A 21,888-nucleotide genomic window follows, 5' to 3' on the forward strand; every position below is an offset into this window, starting at 1 on the left:
TCAAAACAGAAGGAAGAAAAAAATAATTAATGAATGATAGAAAAAGAGAATCATAAATTTTCTACGTGTATAAGAATAATCACACTTAGCTTTACATACATGCTAATGCGTAAAAATTGACAAAGGCAAATAGTTTTATGAATAAATATTTTCTCACTTACAGAGATTGAATGGGATGAACTCTGACCCGGTATCAACCTGCCTTGAAAATCAGTGACTCGGAAACCTGGCAGCAGTAACTCAAAGTGAGATTAACAATTTGACTGGGTAACAGCTAGTTTCTCTGTCATGATGGAGCTAACTACGTCTTTTACGAAGACATAAAAGCATTCTCTACAAGAACTTGGCATCAGATTCGACATTCGAAGGTGCTGGCTTAGATCATTATGCCTGCATTTTGAGTTAGGGAAGGGACGGACACTAGATTTTGTGTGCTCTAATCCACATGCTGCCAATATGGTATGAGTTGCAAGCCTTGCAACTTCCTTGAATCCGTCAGCACCTGCAGATACATCTTTTATATTGTTAGTTGACTAGATTCAAGTTGTTGATGCATTAAATATTTTCACAAACATTAGGTCAATTGATACAATAAAGAAAAATTTCACAGCAGTTTCTGTGAGGAGTTCCTCATATAAGACAACCAATTTAGCATGTAAAACTTGCACAATTGAATAAGCATAGATCCAGTGCTTCCACTCAGTAATTGGTCCTGAAAATTTAGTATTCTTGAATGGTACCACAAGGGGGATCAGGCAGCTTGCCTTCTGGTTAGCACCTATGATAATGGAATTTGACTGAGCCAATTGTCAATGTCAGCATGGCAGTACCCATAGAATTTAGGCAATATCCAGTGCCGAGTGGATGGAGTTTCTGAGATGGCTGACTTTCAGAAATTGAAAAACAATGAAGTTAGAGCAACTCCAATGGCAACACCATATCTGCCTCTCAATTTCATTTTTAAGACAATAAAGTACAAAAAAATGCCATTGGTATGCTTTGGATGGCAATTTGGTAAAATTTTTTACTGAAAAGTTACTTTTTTATGGTAATTTGGTTAAAAAAATCATCCAAAAACAATTTTATAACCTAAAAGACACTTCAACAAATTTTGAGATATTCCAAAACCAATATCAAATATAGCATCAGTTTTAGCATATTCCATTTTTGAGAAGGCATTTGGCACTTGAATTGGAGAGAAATTTTTTTTATTTTTTTTGGATAGATAAAGGTAAAATAAAAACAATGGATGGTCGAGATGACCAACCCAAAAACAAATGAACAACAAACTAGGAATCTGAGATGTTACAATGAAATCCCGCAGGAATAAGAAGTCCTCAAAGAATAACTTTTGAACTCTTTGAAAATCTTGCACCAATGAAAAAACAATCCTAGAACTGATAAGATTAACTCCCTGTGGGATTGAAACTTTCCTTGAAATTTTTTTGCATTTCTTTCTTTCCAAATGGTCCAAGTAATCGCGAACAGGGCTAAACTCCAAATCAACCTCTTTGAAGTTCCAAAACTCACGCCCAACTGTAACCATTCCCCAAAGACTTCTCTAACCAAACCAATTGGCAACACACCACCCCAAACAACGACAAGAAGTGATCCAAAACCTCGTTTGACACCTTGCAAAGCACAAGCAGGTGATTACCCATTTCCTTGTTTGACAAGCACATACAACAAGCATTTGGGCCACAAAAACCACGTCTCCTCAACCGATCCATCGTTAGAATTCTTTCCCACACCGTTGTCCAAACAAAAAAAAACCACCTTAGAAGGAAACCTTGGACCCATACAGCAATATACAAGAAATTATGGTCCCCACTCCTGTCAAGATCAATGTAAACCTCTCTTACAGAAAACAAGCCTTTACTATTGGGAGCCCAAACTCTCGTGTCTTCACCCCTCGGTCCACCTTGCGTCGTATCGAGGAACCCCCATCAATTCCGTGATTTCCGGCAATTCTCAATCGTTTAGCGCCCTTCTAGACCCAACCTTCGCTTCCTTAGGACGACGAACGAAAGCTTGCAAAAGGAAGATTTCTTTTTCTTGAAATTACGAATAACGAGGAAAATCTGTCTTTTAATGGACCCACCTCGTACCACAAATCTTCCCAAAACCTTACTTTGTCCCCCCTCCCAACCTTAAAGATAAGCCTCTTTCTAAATTGAGGAAGAATCTTTAGTATACCTTTCCAAACCCCACACCCATAAGAATTTTTTGCTTCACCACTCTTGCATTGGAGAGCATTTTTCGGAGGTTGTTCCAAATTTAGGAATTTCCACCAAAATTTGAAAACCATTGGAGATGCCCTAAGTTTAATATTTCCTTTTACAGGACCACAAGCTTGGGAGTTTATAAGAAAAAATATGCCTTCATAAAGGGTAGGGCAAAAGAGAACTTCAAATGGGAGGTCGATACAACTTACTAAGATTTCAATGACAAGTACAACATAAATCTCAGTGAATCAAAAGGGGAATTATGTTTTTCAAACATCTTATACATATATAGAGACAAATAGTAGAACTTAAAGCACGAACAGTAATTTTCAGCAAGAATTATAGAAATCATCAAAGAAATTGTAACCACAAATAGAGAGTTTTATTTAGAAAAAACGCCACATACATACATACCCAGAAGTTTATCTCTGCTTAGCAATTTCAAGTTCAGCTTAACCAATGATTGGACTTCACTTTTGGCGCCATCATCTTTTCTTGCCATAATTTTGGCAGAACTCTTATCCAATCCACCATTCTCCTTGGGAAGCTCTGCCTTGCAACCAGAAGATGGTGCACCAAATTCTGGTCTAACATTAGATAGATCAGAACTTCCAGACGATATTTCAGTTACAGAAACTGAGCCAACAGTCTCATTTCGTCCACTAATTAAGTTTGATGACCCTCCGTGCAGAACTGACATGGATAGATTCCCATTGTTTTCACTATATCCTGATGGATGAGTATTTGGAAGTGCTTTAAAAAATTTCGAAGTCTCCTTCACCGCATCCCGACTTGGTTTTTGTTTTTCGGACTTCTGCGATTTACGTGTTTTGTGTCCTATGTCAAGGGAATGACATCTGTAATTCTTATCTGAAGCAAACCTTCCCAGATCCTTTTTTTGAAACAGTTTGTCTTTAGATTTAGAATAGCTTGAGCTTGTGTTGGTTGCTTCCTTTGGCACATTTCTTTTACCTGACTCATGATTAGAGACCAGATGGTCAATTTTGGCTCTTTCACGAGCCTGTTGTACTGATTTCGCAATATTCATCATCTTCCAGGCTTTGTCTATATCTTGCGAGCCTTTAATGTTCAACGCTTCACCAGAAGCATTGTCATTGGCAGTCATTCGCCGACAGCTGGAGAAAGATGATGACTGTGGTTGGCTTGACTTATCATAAATTACTGGTCTACTGTTCTGTTTCTTACCTTTACCATTTGAATCAGTTAAGTTAGAAGAGAAGCTCAATGATCCAGTACGCAATGCATTCCAGTTTTCACGTAAAGTTTGTATACGACTGTGCACATTGCGGCAGCGTCGTAAAGTTCTTGCACTAAGGCAAGTCACTCTGTTTCCTGCACGGATGTCTCTGTCACGAACAGCAGGAAATGAGGATTGGTCTAGATGTGAAGAGGGTCTTTCGGGAGATCTGTTAACCTCCATGAAATATGATTCTTGTACGATTACAGAAATTGAAACACTTGCATCAGCACCTCGCATTGTATTGAAGTTTCTAGTATCTTGACTACAACAATCAGTATCGATTTGGCTACTAGTGTGGTCATTCCTAGAAATAGTACAGTCATGGCAATACCAATCTCCTTCAGGTACAGTGGCACCCAAGCCAACACAGTAAGTATGAGCGGCAGAGTCACAAAGATCACAAAGTAATAGGAGACTCTCATCCAGTGAACTATGGCATTCGGTACAGTTGACTTGTGCATAAGGATCAGAAGGCCCAGTTGTTTCATTTCCAAGAGGATGCCAAACCTGCAAAGTGAACCAACCATCATTTGGTAATTATGAAGCATCACATGTCAGAAAAGAGTCAATGGAGGCATCTTCTTTACTTTGTACTGTTACTACAATAAAGAGACACATGCACAGACAATGCAGGTAAGAAAATAATATGATTGTGGTGATGGCCATATGCAGCTTGAGATATACTCCACTTAGGGTTGCTTCAGGTTAGTAGGTGTTGTAAAACTTGTGCCAAACCTCTTCGCATGAATTGTTCTAGCGAGTGTTCAATGGTGATATAGGATTCCTCTTACCAACCCTAAACAGATGGGCTAAGACATAGGTATTAGGGTACAAGGTTGATAATGGTAGAACCGTAGTAGAGTCACATTTTGAGGGTTTTAGGTCTGGTGAAGCCTCCAAAAGTGGTTTCCCCACATTTTATGGTATTTTCACAAAAAAGTGCGTTAGTTGTAGATTTGGCTATGATGTGCTTTCAAGCATGGTTTAAAATTTTGTTTCGTTTCTGTTTTTCACATTTCTGAGACGAAACAGCCTAAAATCGAAACAAAGGTCGAAATATTACTTTTTCGGTTCAAAATTCTGGTTTTTCTTCTGAATCTGAGATTTCCAACTCCAATCACCCATGAGAGAGAGAGAGAGACCTGGATTGGAGGCAGAGCAAATCTTCAGGTCAGTTCCTCTTCACTCTCCTCCTCTTCTTCTTCTTCTTCTCTGTTTTTTTTTTTTTCTTTTTTTTTTTGGGTTTTGGCGATGCACAGAGCGCATGAATTCAAGCTTTTAACCTGATTCCATACCCTTGACCACAGTCTCTTCTCAAAGACTGAGAGATTTAGGTAATATTTTTTAAACCCCTATATTTTCAAACAAATGACACACCCCTTGACTTGGGTATCCTCTGAGAGACTTAATTCAAATGTTTCGAATTTATCGTTTGTATTGTAAATATTTCGGAAATGTTTTGTAAATGTTTTGGTTTCGTTTCGGCTTTGAGAAATCTGAAACATTGAAACAAAAAGAAATTTTAAACCTTGGTTTCGAGTGTTATAATCTTTAGGAATCTCCATGGTTATGGATTCTATTTTCTTATTGGGTTCCTAACCATTCTGGAGGCAGAGTGCGTTCCTATAAATTGGAGCAGGTAAGAGAATATAAAAGGGATCCGGATGTAGGGGATAGAATGGGTCATACCCTGGTTGGATCTAAGTATATCCATATTCAGATCCAGTTAAAAAAATTAGGATCCAGACCCAGATCATACTGACTAAGACCATATCTGAACCCGTCAGGTCGGGTTGTATTTCACATTCAAAACATCCCTAGATTCAAGTTAGGTCAGATAACGTCTGGCCAAGGAACATTAAACCATATTCAACTGATTTTTTATTCAGATCCAATCCAAGGATTTGAACCAGCACAATTCGGATTTTGGATCACTTGGATTTCGGGTCAACTCCAACCCATTTTATGCCCTATCTGGACAGGATTTTATTTGTTAGGTCTTTCCACAAGCCATTCATCAAAGAATGTACAGGGTACCAGTTCCATATAAAGTTGTTATCTTCTCTTAGACATGGTATCAAGGTAAAGTCGTGTCCGACAGCCTACCAAATAGGAAAAAGTTCATTAATATTTGTTTCATGTGCTGGAAACACTATCACAAAATTCTCCAAACAAGGGACCAGCCAATTATGAATCATTTTTAATATTCGAAGAAGCAGAAGTTCCTGCTCTCTTTAGGTTTCAAATATGATGGGGACATCAGGCCCATGGCCCATATTTGTTAGGAGTCCATATTGATTAGGCGTCTCTGTGTCCATATTGATTAGGAGTCTTTAGTATTATCTATTTTGTGGTTGTATTTACATTTTATTTTAATTTTTCTTAACCCCTTAATAGATTGTCCACGTTTTAAGTGGGGGGTGTGTTTTCATTTTCCAATTTAGTTATACTTTTATTTAGAATCCTACGCATGATTTTTTTAGTTTTTCCTATTTTAGTAATTAGGCTATTGTAGGACTCATAGTTGGACTAGGAAACTATATATAAATGTAATTTGTTAATTACAAATCAATTAATGAATGAAGAAACAAAATTACAGGTTTTCTATTATGAGAAACCTCTAATGGTGTGAAGCCATTGAAATCCTTGGCGTGAAGTCAAGGTCAATCTATCATCCTTTTCTCCATCTCATTTTCTCCTTCTATTTTCTTTGTTTTTCTATCTCTCTTAGTATCATACCTTGCTACTATGGAAAATACAGCACCCTTTGTGCTATCCAAACCATCTATTTTGACCTCAAATCCCTCTAAACCCAACCATAATTTCTCCATAACCTATATCATCCTTCTATTTTAGTTTTGGCCATTTTAGAACCTAAAACCTACCCCTAAACCCTTTCTTCCATTAAACCTATTAATCCTTATTGCAAAACTTGGTATTTTTCCTCCAGTCCTGCATCAAAATACTTTTGAGAAACTAATCATTAGAAGGGTGATGACTAAGCTAGCATCTTTGCATTGGTGAAGAGCAAGATTTTTTTGTTTTTTGTTTTTGTTTTGATAAGTGAAAGAAATTTTATTAGGAAGTAGGTCAAGGTGGCTTCCAGGAAGATACAAGAGCACACTTAGCTTCTCTCACTACAAAAAAGACCCCACCTAAATGTGAAATCCTCAAAGACGAAGCCTTTAAAATCCTCTGATTGCTTGACCCCAAAAGAAAACAAAACCTTATATACTAATAAAAAATTCTTGAACTGATTGATCCTTTTCAACAAAAGTGCGCTCATTCCTTTCCTTCCACAAGTCCCAACAAATGGCAAAGGTCAAGAGGTTCCAAAGAAACCTTTTTCTAACAAAAAATGATGATGAATGTCAGCATTGGAGGAGATGAAGCACGGAGCTGGTATGGCACCAAGCAACATTAAATAAGGAGGAAAAAAATGAGATACTAAGGAAGCAAAACGACAATGCAATAACAAATTATCTACCGACTCCCTGTTCGACTTACACATACAACAATAATCCACAATAATCATGTACTTTGACTTAAGATGATCAATGGTTCAGAGTTTATTAAGAGCCGCTACCCACATAAGAATGGAGATTTTAGAGGTATCAAAAGGTACCAAATCACCAAGGCTCGGAATGATGCCTTCGGAACAACACTAAGGAGAGTAGAAAGACCTTACTGAGAACATTCCATCCTTATTGGCCTCCCAAATTCTTGGGTCTTCCATTTGGGTTGAGAGAGTAAAGGAGGGTAAGAGATCAAGATACTAACCCCTTGGTGGCTTGCCAACACTCTTGACTGCATTAGGAATATTGTTGAAATCTTATGTGGCCATACACTTTGAAGCATTAACAATAAAACATAAATTGTTAATAAGATAACAGTGTTAGGCTTTTTTGTGATTGGTGATAATACCTAATTCTCTTCCATTTTCTTATTAAAAGATTTTGTCTTCTAATGATATAACTGCTAAAGGATAGAAATGTTGGACATATTTTATGTTTAGTATCCAGAACTATAAATTTGGCTGAATCTCAACTATATTCCAAATGTTCAGGAGTAGAATATAAAATATTAGAATATCTTTTGTAACAATGACATGAATCCATGCCTCGGCGTCCGACAAAGTATGAGTTGTGTGAAATACACTTGGATAAGCCCAAAACTAAGACACATCCGTATATGCATTATAACATAAGGTTTTATTTATAAGAAAATAAGGAGGTTTGTTTTTTAAAATAAAGAGTAAGAAAGAAATACATGATAAGTAAAGCAAACACGTCCATACACTGTGGACTTTATCTTTTTTTGATAAATATAAGGATTCCATTAGAATGGGAACAAAATACACTCAAAAATGGCAACTCAATTGCAGATCAGGTGGCCCAACCTAAACACACACTCAAAAGAAACTCCCTTGAAATCTTTATCCAACTTTTGACTAGAGATAAGAGGATACTTTGATGTCCATGATTACACACGCTCTCATCCTTTTTTTTCCTTCAAAGACTCTAGCATCCCCCCTTTCCAATACATCTACAGATTGCAAATGGTAACAAACTCCATAAAGTAATATCAAACACCTTTTTTTTATCGTTAAACCTATTTTAATGAGTTCAGCAACTTGATGCTGGCGGGATTTGAACCTAGGTCTCTGGTATTATCACCCAAAGACTTTACCAACTAAGCTAGCTAGCACCTGCATGTCAAACACCTATTATTTTGTTTAACTTAATAAAGTATTGTATGGAGAATATTACAAACCAATCCCGACCCAAAACCTCTTTTTTTATAGGCAAGCAGCGATAGTAGACTAGAAATACCCTGAAGAGACAATTTTTGTCACATCGGGTCTATTATACATAGTGATGGGGAGACTGGGGGAAGATGTTTCTCATAGAATCACAGCTAGATGGTCAAAGTGGAGGTGAGCTATGCGATTGACGCATACCAATCAAACTAAAAGGAAAATTCTATAAAGTGATAATAATACCAATTATACTTTATGGAATTGAATATTGAACAATCAACAAGCAACATGTTAAGAGATTGAATGTAGCAAAGATGAGGATGTTGAGAAGAACGAGTGCAAAGACTAGGACGGATAAAATTAGAAATGGACACGGTAAAAAAAATGTAGGAGTAACTTTAATAGATGATAAACTAAGAGACAGTTGATTAAGATGGTTTGGGCATGTTCAACAAAGGCAGATCACAATCCTAGTTAGAAGGCATAAAAGAATATGGGAAGATAACTCTTACCAAGAGCTCTCTAGTTAGTAGCCTTGCATATATTTTATCTTTGTTCCAATTGCCGAGGTGTGTTGAGGTAAAATTAAACAAACTATTTCGTAACTTCTTGTGGCATAATAAGGGAGGACGAAGAAGATCCATCTGATTAGTTGGAAAAAATTATGTTCTTCTACAAAGGAAGGGGGCTAGGGCCTATGAATACAGCACTCTAGGGGATATGGCTTTGGCAGTTTAAGGTAGAGGAGAATAGATGGTGGAAAAAGGTGGTGGAGGCTAAGTGTGGGGTCTCGGAAGAGGCTTGGGAGAGTAAGGAGATACGTAGACCATTTGGGTGCGAGCTTTAGAGAGGGATTCTCAAGATTCTTCAATCTATTGATAAAGGAGTTTGCTTCAAAGTGGGGGATGGCTAGTGGATAAGGTTTTGGGAAGATATGTGATATGGCTAGACCTCTGTAGCTTGTTAGTATCCGAAGTTACATGGAGTATCTCATAAGAAAGGCTTGCCTGTGGCGTCATTCTTGTCTTGGCCTGAGAATGAGTTTTCTTGGGACCTTGGATTTAGACAAAACTTCAACGACTGGGAAATTGGGGTTTATGGCTTCCTTGTTGGAGCGAATTGGCGGGGTTCCTATACATAGGGGTATGGAAGATGGGAAGACGTGAATTGATACGAAGGATGGATTGTTTTCAATAAGTCATTCTATATGGCCTTGGTTGAGCAAGGTAGTCAAGCGTTCCCAACATCAATAGTGTGGGGCCCTAAGGTACCTTCTAGAGTAGCATTATTCGTGTGGTGTGCGGTCTTGGGAAAGATTCTCATGATGGATCAGGTTATGAAAAGAGGGATTATGGAGCCTAATATTTGTCCTATGTGCTGGGGGAATGAAGAATCAATGAACCATGTGCTCCTTCATTGCATGTTTGCATGGTGGATTTGGCAGCACTTTGTAGATTTATTTAGAGTGAAGGGCTGCTTGCTTTAGTCAATCCTTGGGATGTTTTAGTTTTGGCCTGGGTAGGGTCATTTGTTTTCCACTTCCAAAAGACGTTTGTGGAGTGTTATCCCTTTTGCGATCTCTTGGGGGATTTGGTTGGAGCGTAACACTAGGGTGTTCGAAGGTAGGTGAAATTCTTTAGAAGATGTAACATTGTCCGAATTGGGCCTTTTGTTCCTTGGTGTAAGGTCTTTAGGTAGTTCAAGTGAATCTTCTTTGGGGATATTTTTGTTAGATGGGAGCGAGTTTGTTGTATTAGGTCAGAGTAATGTGTGTGGTCTTCTCTTGCATTATTTCTTTTAGCTGGTCATCTCCACCGCACTTAATGAATTGATCTTTACTTATATATATATAGGGGGTGGTCCATGGGACATAAGTAAAACCATATGTAAAAACAATGGTTTTTCAAAATATTGGTAGAAGTTTCGGATTGAGCTGATTTTTTGTGAGGATAGTCTCTATGATGAGAAGATCATCCTCACAAAAAATCAACCTAATCTGAAACTTCGAAATCCATCAAAAGTGGTTACTAATTATTGGTAAAAAATCGATGGTCCACATTCTAAATCACTTTTGATGGGGTTAGAAGGTTCGGACTGGGCTGATTTTTTGTGAGGGTGATCTTCTCATTGTAGAGATCATCCTCACAAAAAGTCAGCTCAATCCGAAACTTCTAACCCATAGTTTGAAAAACCATTGTTTTTACATATGTTTTTACTTATGTCCCATGAACCGTCCCCATATATATATAAAAGTGGATATGAAATTCAATAACATAATATGTGGCTCTGGGCAAAATTGATAGAGAAACATGATTCATTTAGACAACCTTAGAGACAACATTTAACTCAAATATCCGTGAAAAGTTGCGTATGTTCTAGAATTCTCTTTCAAGATATCTACAATAGTCATCTCAGAACTTCCTTTTTACATATAATTCCATCTCAAAACTTTTGTCATGATTCTAAAATGTTAGAACACAAAGAAATGTCTGAAGTATGTTTGTAGGGTTACTGATGTGATTTAGAAGTACTAGTCGTCATTAAAAATTATATTCAAATAGCTTTAGATGGATTGTTCAAAATTGTTTCTTAGGCCTTGTGTTAGCTTCTATGTTCTACTTATAAATATAGATGTTAAGAGCATTAAGGTCATTGTAAAAACTATAAACGACTTCTAATTATTAGAAGAAAAAAAAGAAAAAAAAAATCCTATTTACTTCGCATTAAGAGCAATCCATATTCAGGCAATATTTTTTGTCAACCAACCAAACAATCGCAAATCAACTAAAATCAAATTAAAATTTAGCTAAAATTACAACAGTAAATCAAGTTTTATCTCCACAAATAGAATCAACAAAATCGCATGCAAGAGTCTGACCTGATCACGAATGGGAACATTAACAATCCGTTCTCGAAGAAAAACTCCATTCTTTGGAGGTCGACGAATTGTACTGAATCTCTGTTTACACATAGGGCAACGAGACGCAATTTTCGACCACTCCATAATACAGACGAAGCAGAAGTAATGGTTGCAACAATCGATCCAACCTCGAATCGCCTTTCCATCTTCGGATAAACAAATTCCGCAAATATTCGAAACAGAATCCATGGATTCTTCTTCGTGTTCTTCTTTCATTTCTTCGAGCTTCTCCTTCCCTTTCGAGGTGGAGATCGGAGATTGAGTTAGGGTTAGGGTTTTGAGGCGTTTGTTTGGGGTTGCAGAGACGTCGGAATCCAAGCTTGTCGATAATGGTGAATCGTTCTCCATTATCTGTGACTCAATGGGCGAGAACGAGTTAGAGGGTGCTGCAAGTGCAAATGGCTACGTCGGTCTAGACTCTAGAGACCAAACCATGGTTTTTAAACTCGGTATCCCGTATTGTCTCGTTCAGCTCCGATACCGAGTTGACTCGGACGATACATCTCGTCTCGTTCGACAATGAAACAATGGTTTTTAACCATTTAAAAAGTCTGAAAAATTCATATTAAAAAATGAATCCAAAAAATATAAAATTAAAAAAATCGATTTGGGGGTGAAAGAATAGATGGTTGAGGCTTTAACTCATTTGTCTCGATTAACTCGGATGAGATTTTGAAAATCTCGTCCAATACATCCTGTTTAACTCGTGAGTTAATTATTTTCTGCGTTGTCTCGTTTGTATCACCTGAAATTTTGGAAAATATCGTCCGAAACGACTCGCTTATCTCACGATACGCAATCGTCTCAAAATACTTTGTGAGTTGATCTCGTTCAGCTCCAATACCGAGTTAACTCAGACGATACGTCTCAGTCTCGGACGAGTTTAAAAGCTATGGAACAAACAAGGTTTTTACTTGACTTAGGAAGGGAAAAAGTTCGTCCCACCATGGACGATCAAAGTTTGATACACCACTTCTAAAATGCCACCTGTCAAAACTTCAAGTTCACTGAACCTATTTTGTTGCAAAAAAACATGTTTAATTAGAATTTTGTAGCTATTGAATAAAGATTTTCAACATAGATGTAATAAACAGCGGGGAGGAGAAATAGTCACAATATTCTTTGAAAAATTCTCCATTAATCAATGATTTATGAGTCATGCTGGAGTAACATTGAAAACTACCTTGGAGGATGTGTGTTAGAACCATAGATGCTTTTATTGAGATATTAGTGAAATCTCGATAAAAGCATCTATAGTTCTGACACACATCTACATCAGAAATACCCCCCACGATGTACATTTTAATGTTACTTCGGCATTATCCTTGATTTATTGATTAATTATCGAATTTAACTATTTTTACCTTTCACTCTCAAAATTTAAATTTCTTCAACATTCAAATCTCAAGAAGAAGTAAGGTTTTAAAGAAGGTTGAAGATGATGGGTTATAGTAAGAATATCATTCGTATATTCCCCAAAAACGTTTGAATTTTTTACAAAAACTTTTGAATTTTTTTTATTTTATGGTAATGATTATTTGAATTAACCATTGATTTTTTTTTGTAATAATTGATGATTATTTAAATTAATCAATGACTATTTTCAAGTTGTCATTTGATTGTTATTTTTGCATAGACACCCTGTAGAAGTGTGAGTTTTGATGTCCGTGGACTACCTTTCTTGTTTGATTTCAAGTTCTTCAGAGTCACCATCATTTATCTAATTCAGGGGTGTCAATGGTCACCCAAAATTATGATCCTCTATCTGATATTTTGTTCAAAGATCTAGGTAAAGTGGCTCGGCTGAAAAAAGGGGAAGGTGTTAGACACCAATTTTATCCGTCTTTCGACAATTGTAGTTTGCTTTGATTGTACTTTTTTTGAAAATTAAAATTTTGACCTATTTTGGATATCAAAATTGGATAGTTTTGAAAGTTTTTGGAAGAAGGGTAAATTTAAGCCTTAACCTTTCAAGACCTATCTCATTTAATTGAATAAATCCTTAGGTTGTGGCCAAGCGATGAAACTGAAGAGAGACAAGGTTTGATTATAGCTAATAACAAAAGCAAGGATTTGGATTTCTAGAATTGAATATTAAGGAGGTCAAATAATACATTAAAAAAAAATTGAAATTAAAGAGAGTTTTTAATATCTATAAGATACCTTATTCCACCATTTCTTATGATTTTTTGCGTATGTAATGAACAAGAAGATGTTTTAGAATGCTTTGGTAGAATAGGACTTTGATTATGGCTTTACTCCATGAATTAAAATGAAATCCAAGTATTTGAAAGACCTTCAGATAAATTTCATTCATAACATAAAAAGAAAGTAACATACCTTTCTTTTTTAACCGAGCCTTGCATTTTGTGCAATCTTTATTCACATGACTAGTTTGCCACATAAGTATCACATGACATTATTATTGTTCTTTCATTTAGTCTGATTTTCAATGCCAAGTCTTTTTTCCTTTTCTTGGTTATTCTTCAATTTCTTTAAGTTTCCTCATTTTCTCTTTGCTCTCTTAGACATGATGAATGTGGAGCATTTCCCTTCTTGACTCAACCTTATATCCTCTTGGATGCACATATTGGTCATTTCATTCCTCCACTTATCCTTATTTGTGTTATGGTGGATCTTGAAGAGACCAAACTAAGATGAAAAGAGTTGTGAATAAATTGCACAATGAAGGAATCATCTATGTGTCATCCCCAATGCTCAAAGTTTTACAGTTTTGTCAATTATTTTAAGAATGTGATCCTGAATTCCTCGTGCTCCATCTTATTTCATTTTTGTCAACTTAGCAAGTATAATGCCAACAAGAGACTTATCAACATATTTGATCTTTTTTTCCACAACCTTCAGATACTCTAGCACACTATCAGTTGGAGGTAGAAACATCTTGATGTTGTTGGCGATGGTCATCCTCATAAACATTGAACTAAGCATGTTCAATCTTTTTCAAGCATGAAAATAATTTTCCTGGACCGTTATACCATCCTCAGAGAGATCTGTAGGCTTCACAGTAACAAGTGAAAGGTCCAAATCTTGAAGGCTCAGAGTGAATTGTACGTGATTGTACTATGGGGGATTTTTCAGATTTCCTACTCTTCGAGATCCATAGTAAAATTAATGCGACTATCTGATCTTCTTCCCTAGTAATCCTTTGAATTTTTTATCGTCTTCTACGATGAACCTTGATTTTATAGATCATCTTTTTTTATTCGTAGTTACTTGAAAAGACACCATGTGGTGCCGACAAAGGAGCCTCTGATGATCAAGTAAGTCCTTGATGCAAGAACAAGAAAAAAACAAGGACATTAACTGTGAATGACTCTTTATTAAGAATATGTACTAAATAGTCCCCTAATAAACAATACGAACCATTTAAGTCCCACTTAATATAATATTAACTTATTAAAGATCTTTTGAAGATTCTTTAAAAAAAAAAAAAAACCTGAAATACCCTTTTAACACCTTTACAAAGTGATTTGACCTAAAAATATACCGAGTCAAATAAAAAACTTGACCAATTTATTTGGTCATTAATATTTTATAAAAAATAAAAGATAAATATTTTTATTTATTAAAGTTATTCTTAAATTCAATATAATTCTATTTAACTCATTTAAGTCAACTTGCTAATTTTTGAGTTGAATCAATTCGATGAATATTCAAGTCAAGTTTTCAAATTATATTTTAATTATTGAAAATTATTTATATATTTTAATAAATCTAACATTCATAGATCAAATCATGATGATGATAACCATATTCATCTCTATCATCATCTTTGTTGTAATCATCACCATCTATGTGAGTTAAAGATTACTAGTTTTGGAGAAAGAAAACATGAATTCTTTTTCATTTATATCTTTTTTTTTTCATTGTTTGGTAAGAGATGACCATAATTAAATGGTTTGTCATTAATTTTAAATCATAGGAATACCTTAAATATTCTCAAATAAACATATTTCTTTAAACCTCATAAATCGTTGAAAGTGTGATTAAGGTATTTTCGCTTCAAAAATTCTTTTTAGACTAATATTTGATAAAAAGAATACTAAAAAGTCCATATTTTTTTTATAAGGAACTTTTTGGTACATATTTTCAAAAAATAGGTTCTTATGATCATTGGCCTCAAAAAATAAGAACACTAGAGTTGTGTGTGGTTTGTACTTTCAATTGAGTGGAAGAGGTCTCCCTATTTATAATGTGGGTTTGTTAATGGGGGTAGTAAGTTCAATTGTAATCACTCACCCATATTATCTGACATTTATGGTAATAAAACCCTATGATGCTATGATTATAATGAAGTCCCACTCCCCATGGTTCTTATAACATACATGAGAAATGACCTTAAATATATAAATACTCCAATTTAGTGATTGATCAGTTTCTCGAGTTGATTCAATCGAGTTATGTGTTTGCAACTTTTTCGAACACCATGTGTGTTTTATCTTGGCGTATAGCATATTGTAATGACCTTTGCTACTTGGGTAGTTTTACACAATTTTCTTATTGTATCAATCTTCTTAGAGTAATTCCCAAAAATATGAGGATAAGTAGTAGTATCAATTATTGAGTAAGAGTAAGAGAATGAGAAAAACTAGCAACATCAACTATTGAGCAAGAGAAGTAGTAGCGACAACAGCGGTAGCTGCTTCTGTTGACAGAACTTGGCCCAATCACTTTAGTGTTTTAGAGAATGGTCAGATAACATAGAAAGAAGTCAACTCCTTGGGAAGGTCGAATTTTTTTTTTAATGAAATAGCAAAAAGTCAGATCCTTGAGGAGGCCAAAGCTTTTTTAGATGAAATAACATGGGGTCAGCTCCTTAAGGAAGTTGAACCTTCTTCGAATGAAAATAAAAAGGGGTTGGTTCTTTGAGGAGGTCGAACCTCCTTTTGATGAATATAGCAAGGGTCGACTCCTTGAGGATATAGAATCTTTTGTGGATGAAATAGCAAGAGAGTCAACTCTTTGAGATGGTTGAACCTCTTTTGAATGAAAATAATAAGGGGTCAGTTCCTTGAGTGGCCAAACCTCCTCCAGGTGATAATAATAAAGAGTCGACTCCTTGAGGAGGCCAAACCTCCTTCAAATAAATATAACATGAGGTCGGCTCCTTGATGAGGCTGAACCTCATTTGGATGCAAATAGTAAGGGATCCGCTCCTTGAGGAGGCTGAACCTCCTTTGGATGAAAAAATGGGGGTCAACCAACGTACCACTTTGAGGGAGCAAGAGAGGGGGGTGGATCAGCTATAAAAGCCAATCTGCTTATATTTTCAAATCAAGTTTACGAGTTAGATTGGATTAAAACGGGTTTGATTGCCTTGATTTAGTAATTTTGTTAATCCCTATGAAGGAGATATTTTGTATTCCTACATGTATCATTCCAAAAAATTAAACTCAGTGAGGATCTGGACGATAGAAGCAAAAGAGTGCAATGCCTAATTTATTCTATGGATATATATATATATATATATATATATGGGTAGCGTTCAAGGGCAAACTTTTTAGCAAACTTTTTGGCAAAACATTTTTCAAAACATGGGTTAGAGGTTTTGGAATGGGCTGATTTTTGGTGAGGATGTTCTCTACGGTGAGTAGATCATCCTCACCAAAAATCAGCCCATTCCAAAACTTCTAACCCATGTTTACCAGCTGAAAAATCGTGGACCATCCATTTTTTGTAAACTGTTTTTGATGGGATTAGAAATTTTGGAATGGGCTGATTTTTGGTGATGATGATCTCCTCACCGTAGAGATCATCCTCACCAAAAATCAGCCCATTCCAAACCTCTAACTCATGTTTTGAAAAATGTTTTGCCAAAAAGTTTGCTAAAAAGTTGGCCATTGAACGCCCCCCTATATATATATATATATATGTAAGGGGCGGTTCAAGGGCTATATGTAAAAACATATGAAAAAACAATGGTTTTTCAAAATATGGGTTAGAGGTTTTGGATTGAACTGATTTTTTGCAAGGATGGCCACTATGATGAGAAGATCATCTTCACAAAAAATCAGTTCAATCATAAACTTCTAAATCCATCAAAAGTGATTTACAAATTATTGACAAAAATTGGCAAAAAATTGACGGTCCACATTCTAAATACTTTTAATGGGGTTAGAAGTTTCAGATTGGACTGATTTTTTTTCGGATAATCTTCCCATCATAGAGATCATCCTCACAAAAAATCAGTTCAATTCGAAATTTCTAACCCATATTTTAAAATTTTATTAATGTTTCATTGTTTTTACATATGTTTTCTCATGTGTCCCTTGAACTTGACCCATATATATAAGGGCGGTTCAAGGGACATATGTAAAAACAATGGTTTTTCAAAATATGGGTTAGAGGTTTTGGATTGAGTTGATTTTTTGCGAGGATGGTCACTATGATGAAAAGATCATCCTCACAAAAAATCAGCTCAATCAGAAAACTTCTAAATCCATCAAAAGTGATTTACAAATTATTGACAAAAATTGACAAAAAATCGATGGTCCACATTCTAAATCACTTTTAATGGGGTTAGAAGTTTCAGATTTGACTGATTTTTTTTCCCGAATGATCTTCCCATCATAGAGATCATCCTTACAAAAAATCAGCTCAATTGGAAACTTCTAACCCATATTTTGAAAATTTATTAATGTTACATTGTTTTTACGTATGTTTTTTCATATGTCCCTTGATCCTACCCTATATATATACATATACAATTTGTTCAATCATTTAGGTTAAAGTTATTACCTTGTCAGACTAATATAATTTACACAATTTATGTAGCTAGTTTGTTATTTTGAGTATCAAATCATAATTATGTTAAACTATGTAAATTTATTACCTTACTCATATTCCAATTAATTAAATGAAAATGTCTTCTAGGCTAATCTCATTTTCTAATTGGACTGCCAATGTGAATATTATTGTTCTTTAATGTCATCCTAATAACTAAACTTTCATGTCATTTTAACATCCCATAAAGTTTATTAGTTTAGGTCAATTAAGTGGCTTCAAAATTAATAAGATTTATGTTTATCTAAATAGTCATATAATATTTTTGATAATCGGGTATCTCTGTAGACAATGCAAAATAGCCATATAATGTTCGCTAAACATTCATATGAAATTTTCTCCTATTCAATTTCACGAGTGATTAGTTTCAATTTTCAAATTTCCCTTGGTTATATTCCATAATTGCAAAAGGAAAAGACTATAATATCCCAAAATGCAAGGGTTATTTGTTTCCATAAACATTAGGCGTGCATTCACAATTAAGTGGTCAAATTCTAAAAACTGGACAAAAATTGATTTTCCAAAACTGAACCGAAATTGATTTTAGTAAAATTAAATCAAAATTGATTTTTGCCAAAACTCAACTGAAATCGAATTTTAAGGCCGAACTTAAATTGACTTTCGTTGAACACCAAATCGATTTGGAAAAACGAAACTGAAATTGAAAACATTAACACCGAATCAAATTGGAAAATGATCTGGAATAAATCACGTTAGGCACGAAATGGATTTAGAATTTTGAATCATGAATATTAAAAACGTTTGGGATTTATATCATGGTTCATTTTCAGTTATTTAAAGTATTGATGTAGTAATTTGAGTATCATCAGATCAGAGGTGGTAGTAGTATTGAATGCAAGCAAAACGTTTTAGAGTCGTGATAATCTGACTCCCCCCCACGTGGTATACTCGAAATACTCTCTTGATGTGGCTTGTGTTATAACCATAGATTTTATGTTTCGGGATACACATCCCCATAAATATGTGCATTTGTGTATCTTGAGAAAAAAGATCTATGATTCTAACACATGCCACATTAGAAGAGTATTTTGAGAATGCTACGTGGGGGGAGTCGAGAAAATCATTACTCAACTTTTTAAGTGATAAGGAATCAAGGACTCAAAATTTATGTTTTCAACAAGAGGAGATTACCTCAACAACACACAAGCTTGATTATTTAAAGGTTCTTTATAATTGAAAAAAAAAAAAGAAACACAAAAGTCAGACTAATCTACCTAATCCATTATCTTATTATTATGATATCAACAATAAATTCTAATTGTAAACAAGTGTTAGGTCATAAGTCTAAATCATTTCTTTTAAACAAAGTATTTGTGATTGTGAGGCTAAAAAATGTGGAGATTATTAAAGATAAGCCCATAAGCAAGGCCAAGCCTAGATTTTCTTGTAGTAGAGGCAAACTTTGATTAATTGTATAGTTGAAAAACTTGAAGATGAATGGTTTTAGGGAAAAATTTAGAGAGTTTTGGTGAGAAGTTGAAGAAAATGATATTTAGGTCATTTTCAATTAATGTATGAGAAGGCCCGGTCAAGTGGGGGGGCAATTGCCCCCACCAACTCCGCCCATGTCCATAAGATTATATACAACAAGGTGTAATAAGACTCGCAACTCAAAATTGTGTCATTTTAAAATGTATCAATAGAAGATTCTAGTTTACGATGACATCCATATGAAACCACGATCCTAACAATTTTAATGTTTATGAATATTTCAAAAGACGCCGAAATATTTTGATCAGTACCATTTAAAATTTTCTCTTAACCGAAACATTGCATCGAAACAAGAATTTTGAAAACCAATATATTAATAAGTTAGGAAGTTAAATCCATTATATTATTTAATTTTTACTAATGATGGGCATTATTATCAAGATAATAATAAAAGCATTTTTTGGTATAAAATTTTCAAAAAATTTAACTTTTGAGATAACAACAACGTTTTAATTTTTTTGTTTTTGTTTTCACTTATGGCAATTAGAAAGCCCAAATTGAAAATAACACTTACTATCAAGGTTTAAAATCTTGTTTCCATCAAGAGAAAAATTGAAATGGTTTTCATGGAAACATCCCATGTTTTGGGTCTAATATCAAATATTTCATTTTGTTATCGACCAATTTGGAAAGGGGATGGTTTAGCAGCCCTAAAGTTTGCCAAGTTTGGTGCCAAACATTTTTCAAAATATGGGTTAGAAGCTTTGGAATGAGCTGATTTTTTTGTGAGGATGATCTCTATGATGAGGAGATCATCATAGAGATCATCCTCACCAAAAATCAGCTTATTCCAAAACTTCTAATCTCATCAAAAGTGATTTACAAAAATTGGACGGTCCATAATTCTTCAACTTGTAAACTAGGGTTAGAAGTTTCAAAATGAGCTGATTTTTTGTGCAGATGATCTTTTCACTGTAGAGATCATCCTCACAAAAAATCAGCCTATTCCAAAACTTCTAACCCCATCAAAAGTGATTTACAAAAAATGTTTGGCACAAAACTTGGCAAACTTTAGGGCTGCCGAACCGCTCTCAATTGGAAATATCCTATAGAAGTATTCCGAAATGGTGTGAAACTTTACAGGTGTTTGCATGAGATTGGTTAATTACTAAACAAGTGCGTTCTGAAATAATTCTCAAAATGATAAATTTATTATTTGGGGGGGATAAAAATGTTTCCAAACCAATAAATTTTGAGATCTGCTATTGGCATCCCAACTTTTACTTATTACATCCCAATTAAAAATAAAGAAAATAAGTGAATGATTGAGAAAATAAGTAAAAGCTGGGGTGCCAAAATAATTTTTCTCTCATTTTTTTTTCTAGAGTTTTTACTTTTTTTGTTTAACATATGTGCCTAATCATAATCATAAACAACTATTAAAACTGTTTGAACGAGTATTATAATGTTGAGATAATTTGAGCTAAACTTTTTTAATGTTTGAATGGTGCGACCTAATCCTTAATTGGGGTGTGATATGAAATTGGAGTGTAATAAGTAAAAGTTGGGGTGCCAATAGCAGTTTTCTAAAATTTTCAATAGGGTTTTGTGAAAATTATCTTGACAGCCCCAACTTATGAAAAATAACTAAAATGACCCCATCATCAACATGTAACCAAAGACCCTTAAGATTGTTTACCTTTGGTTTTCAAAAATTATAATCATCCAATGTCTTCAACTTGTTTCTTCCCAAAATCACACATATTCAAAATAAAACGGCCAAATTCAAATGCGACCTCGTCTTTCTTCTTTAATATTGCTCACCCATAAATAAAACGTGCAAATTCAAATGGTTGAGACGGATGATTCAAAATGTTGAGATTAACCATGCAAATGACCACACACACTTAAACTTCTAACTATTACAATCAATACATTATCGTTTATCAATGAAAAGATTATTTTTATTATTACGATACATTCTTTTATTTTGAATTAATTTGTGATAAATATGAAAAATATAACTATATTAAAGTACAATAAAATAAATATCAATTTATAGTATCCAGAATTTTTTTTTTTTTTTGAAAATTTCCCAAATTTGTTCAAATTAACCGAACTGAACCCTAAACGAAAAATACCTGAATCTGAATTTTGTTACTACAAGGCGAGCTCTAGTAAACATATATGGAGAGAGTTTGACTTGTCCAACTATAGAGAATACACATGGTTTTTAAACTCGGTATCGCATCTCGTCCCGTTCAGCTCCAATACTGAGTCGTCTCGGACGAGTTTTTCGATACGTTTGAGACATCTCGTGAGATAACTCAAAAAATTGAACGTAAGACGTAAAACTCGGTCAAAAAATGACTTTGTGAGTTGGTCTCATTCAGCTCTGATACCGAGTTAACTCGAACGATACATCTCAGTCTCCGACGAGTTTAAAAACCATGAGAATACATGTTAA

General features: G+C 34.8%; 1 protein-coding gene across 1 annotated transcript; it reads right to left on the reverse strand.

The window, feature by feature from the left end:
- On the reverse strand, positions 1-11,588 carry LOC147401409 (uncharacterized). Its single transcript, XM_086442707.1, has 3 exons — positions 11,124-11,588; positions 2,640-3,993; positions 1-502 (listed from the first exon to the last, which is right to left on the reverse strand). Exons 1-3 carry the CDS (start codon positions 11,511-11,513, stop codon positions 252-254), a joined length of 1,995 nt encoding a protein of 664 aa, XP_086298833.1. The 5' UTR covers positions 11,514-11,588; the 3' UTR covers positions 1-251.
- Between the last annotated feature and the right edge of the window lie 10,300 nt (positions 11,589-21,888).

The sequence above is a fragment of the Akebia trifoliata genome, chromosome 5 (genome assembly GCF_017979445.1).
Source record: "Akebia trifoliata isolate Shusen 1 chromosome 5, ASM1797944v1, whole genome shotgun sequence".
Taxonomy (NCBI): Eukaryota; Viridiplantae; Streptophyta; class Magnoliopsida; order Ranunculales; family Lardizabalaceae; genus Akebia; species Akebia trifoliata.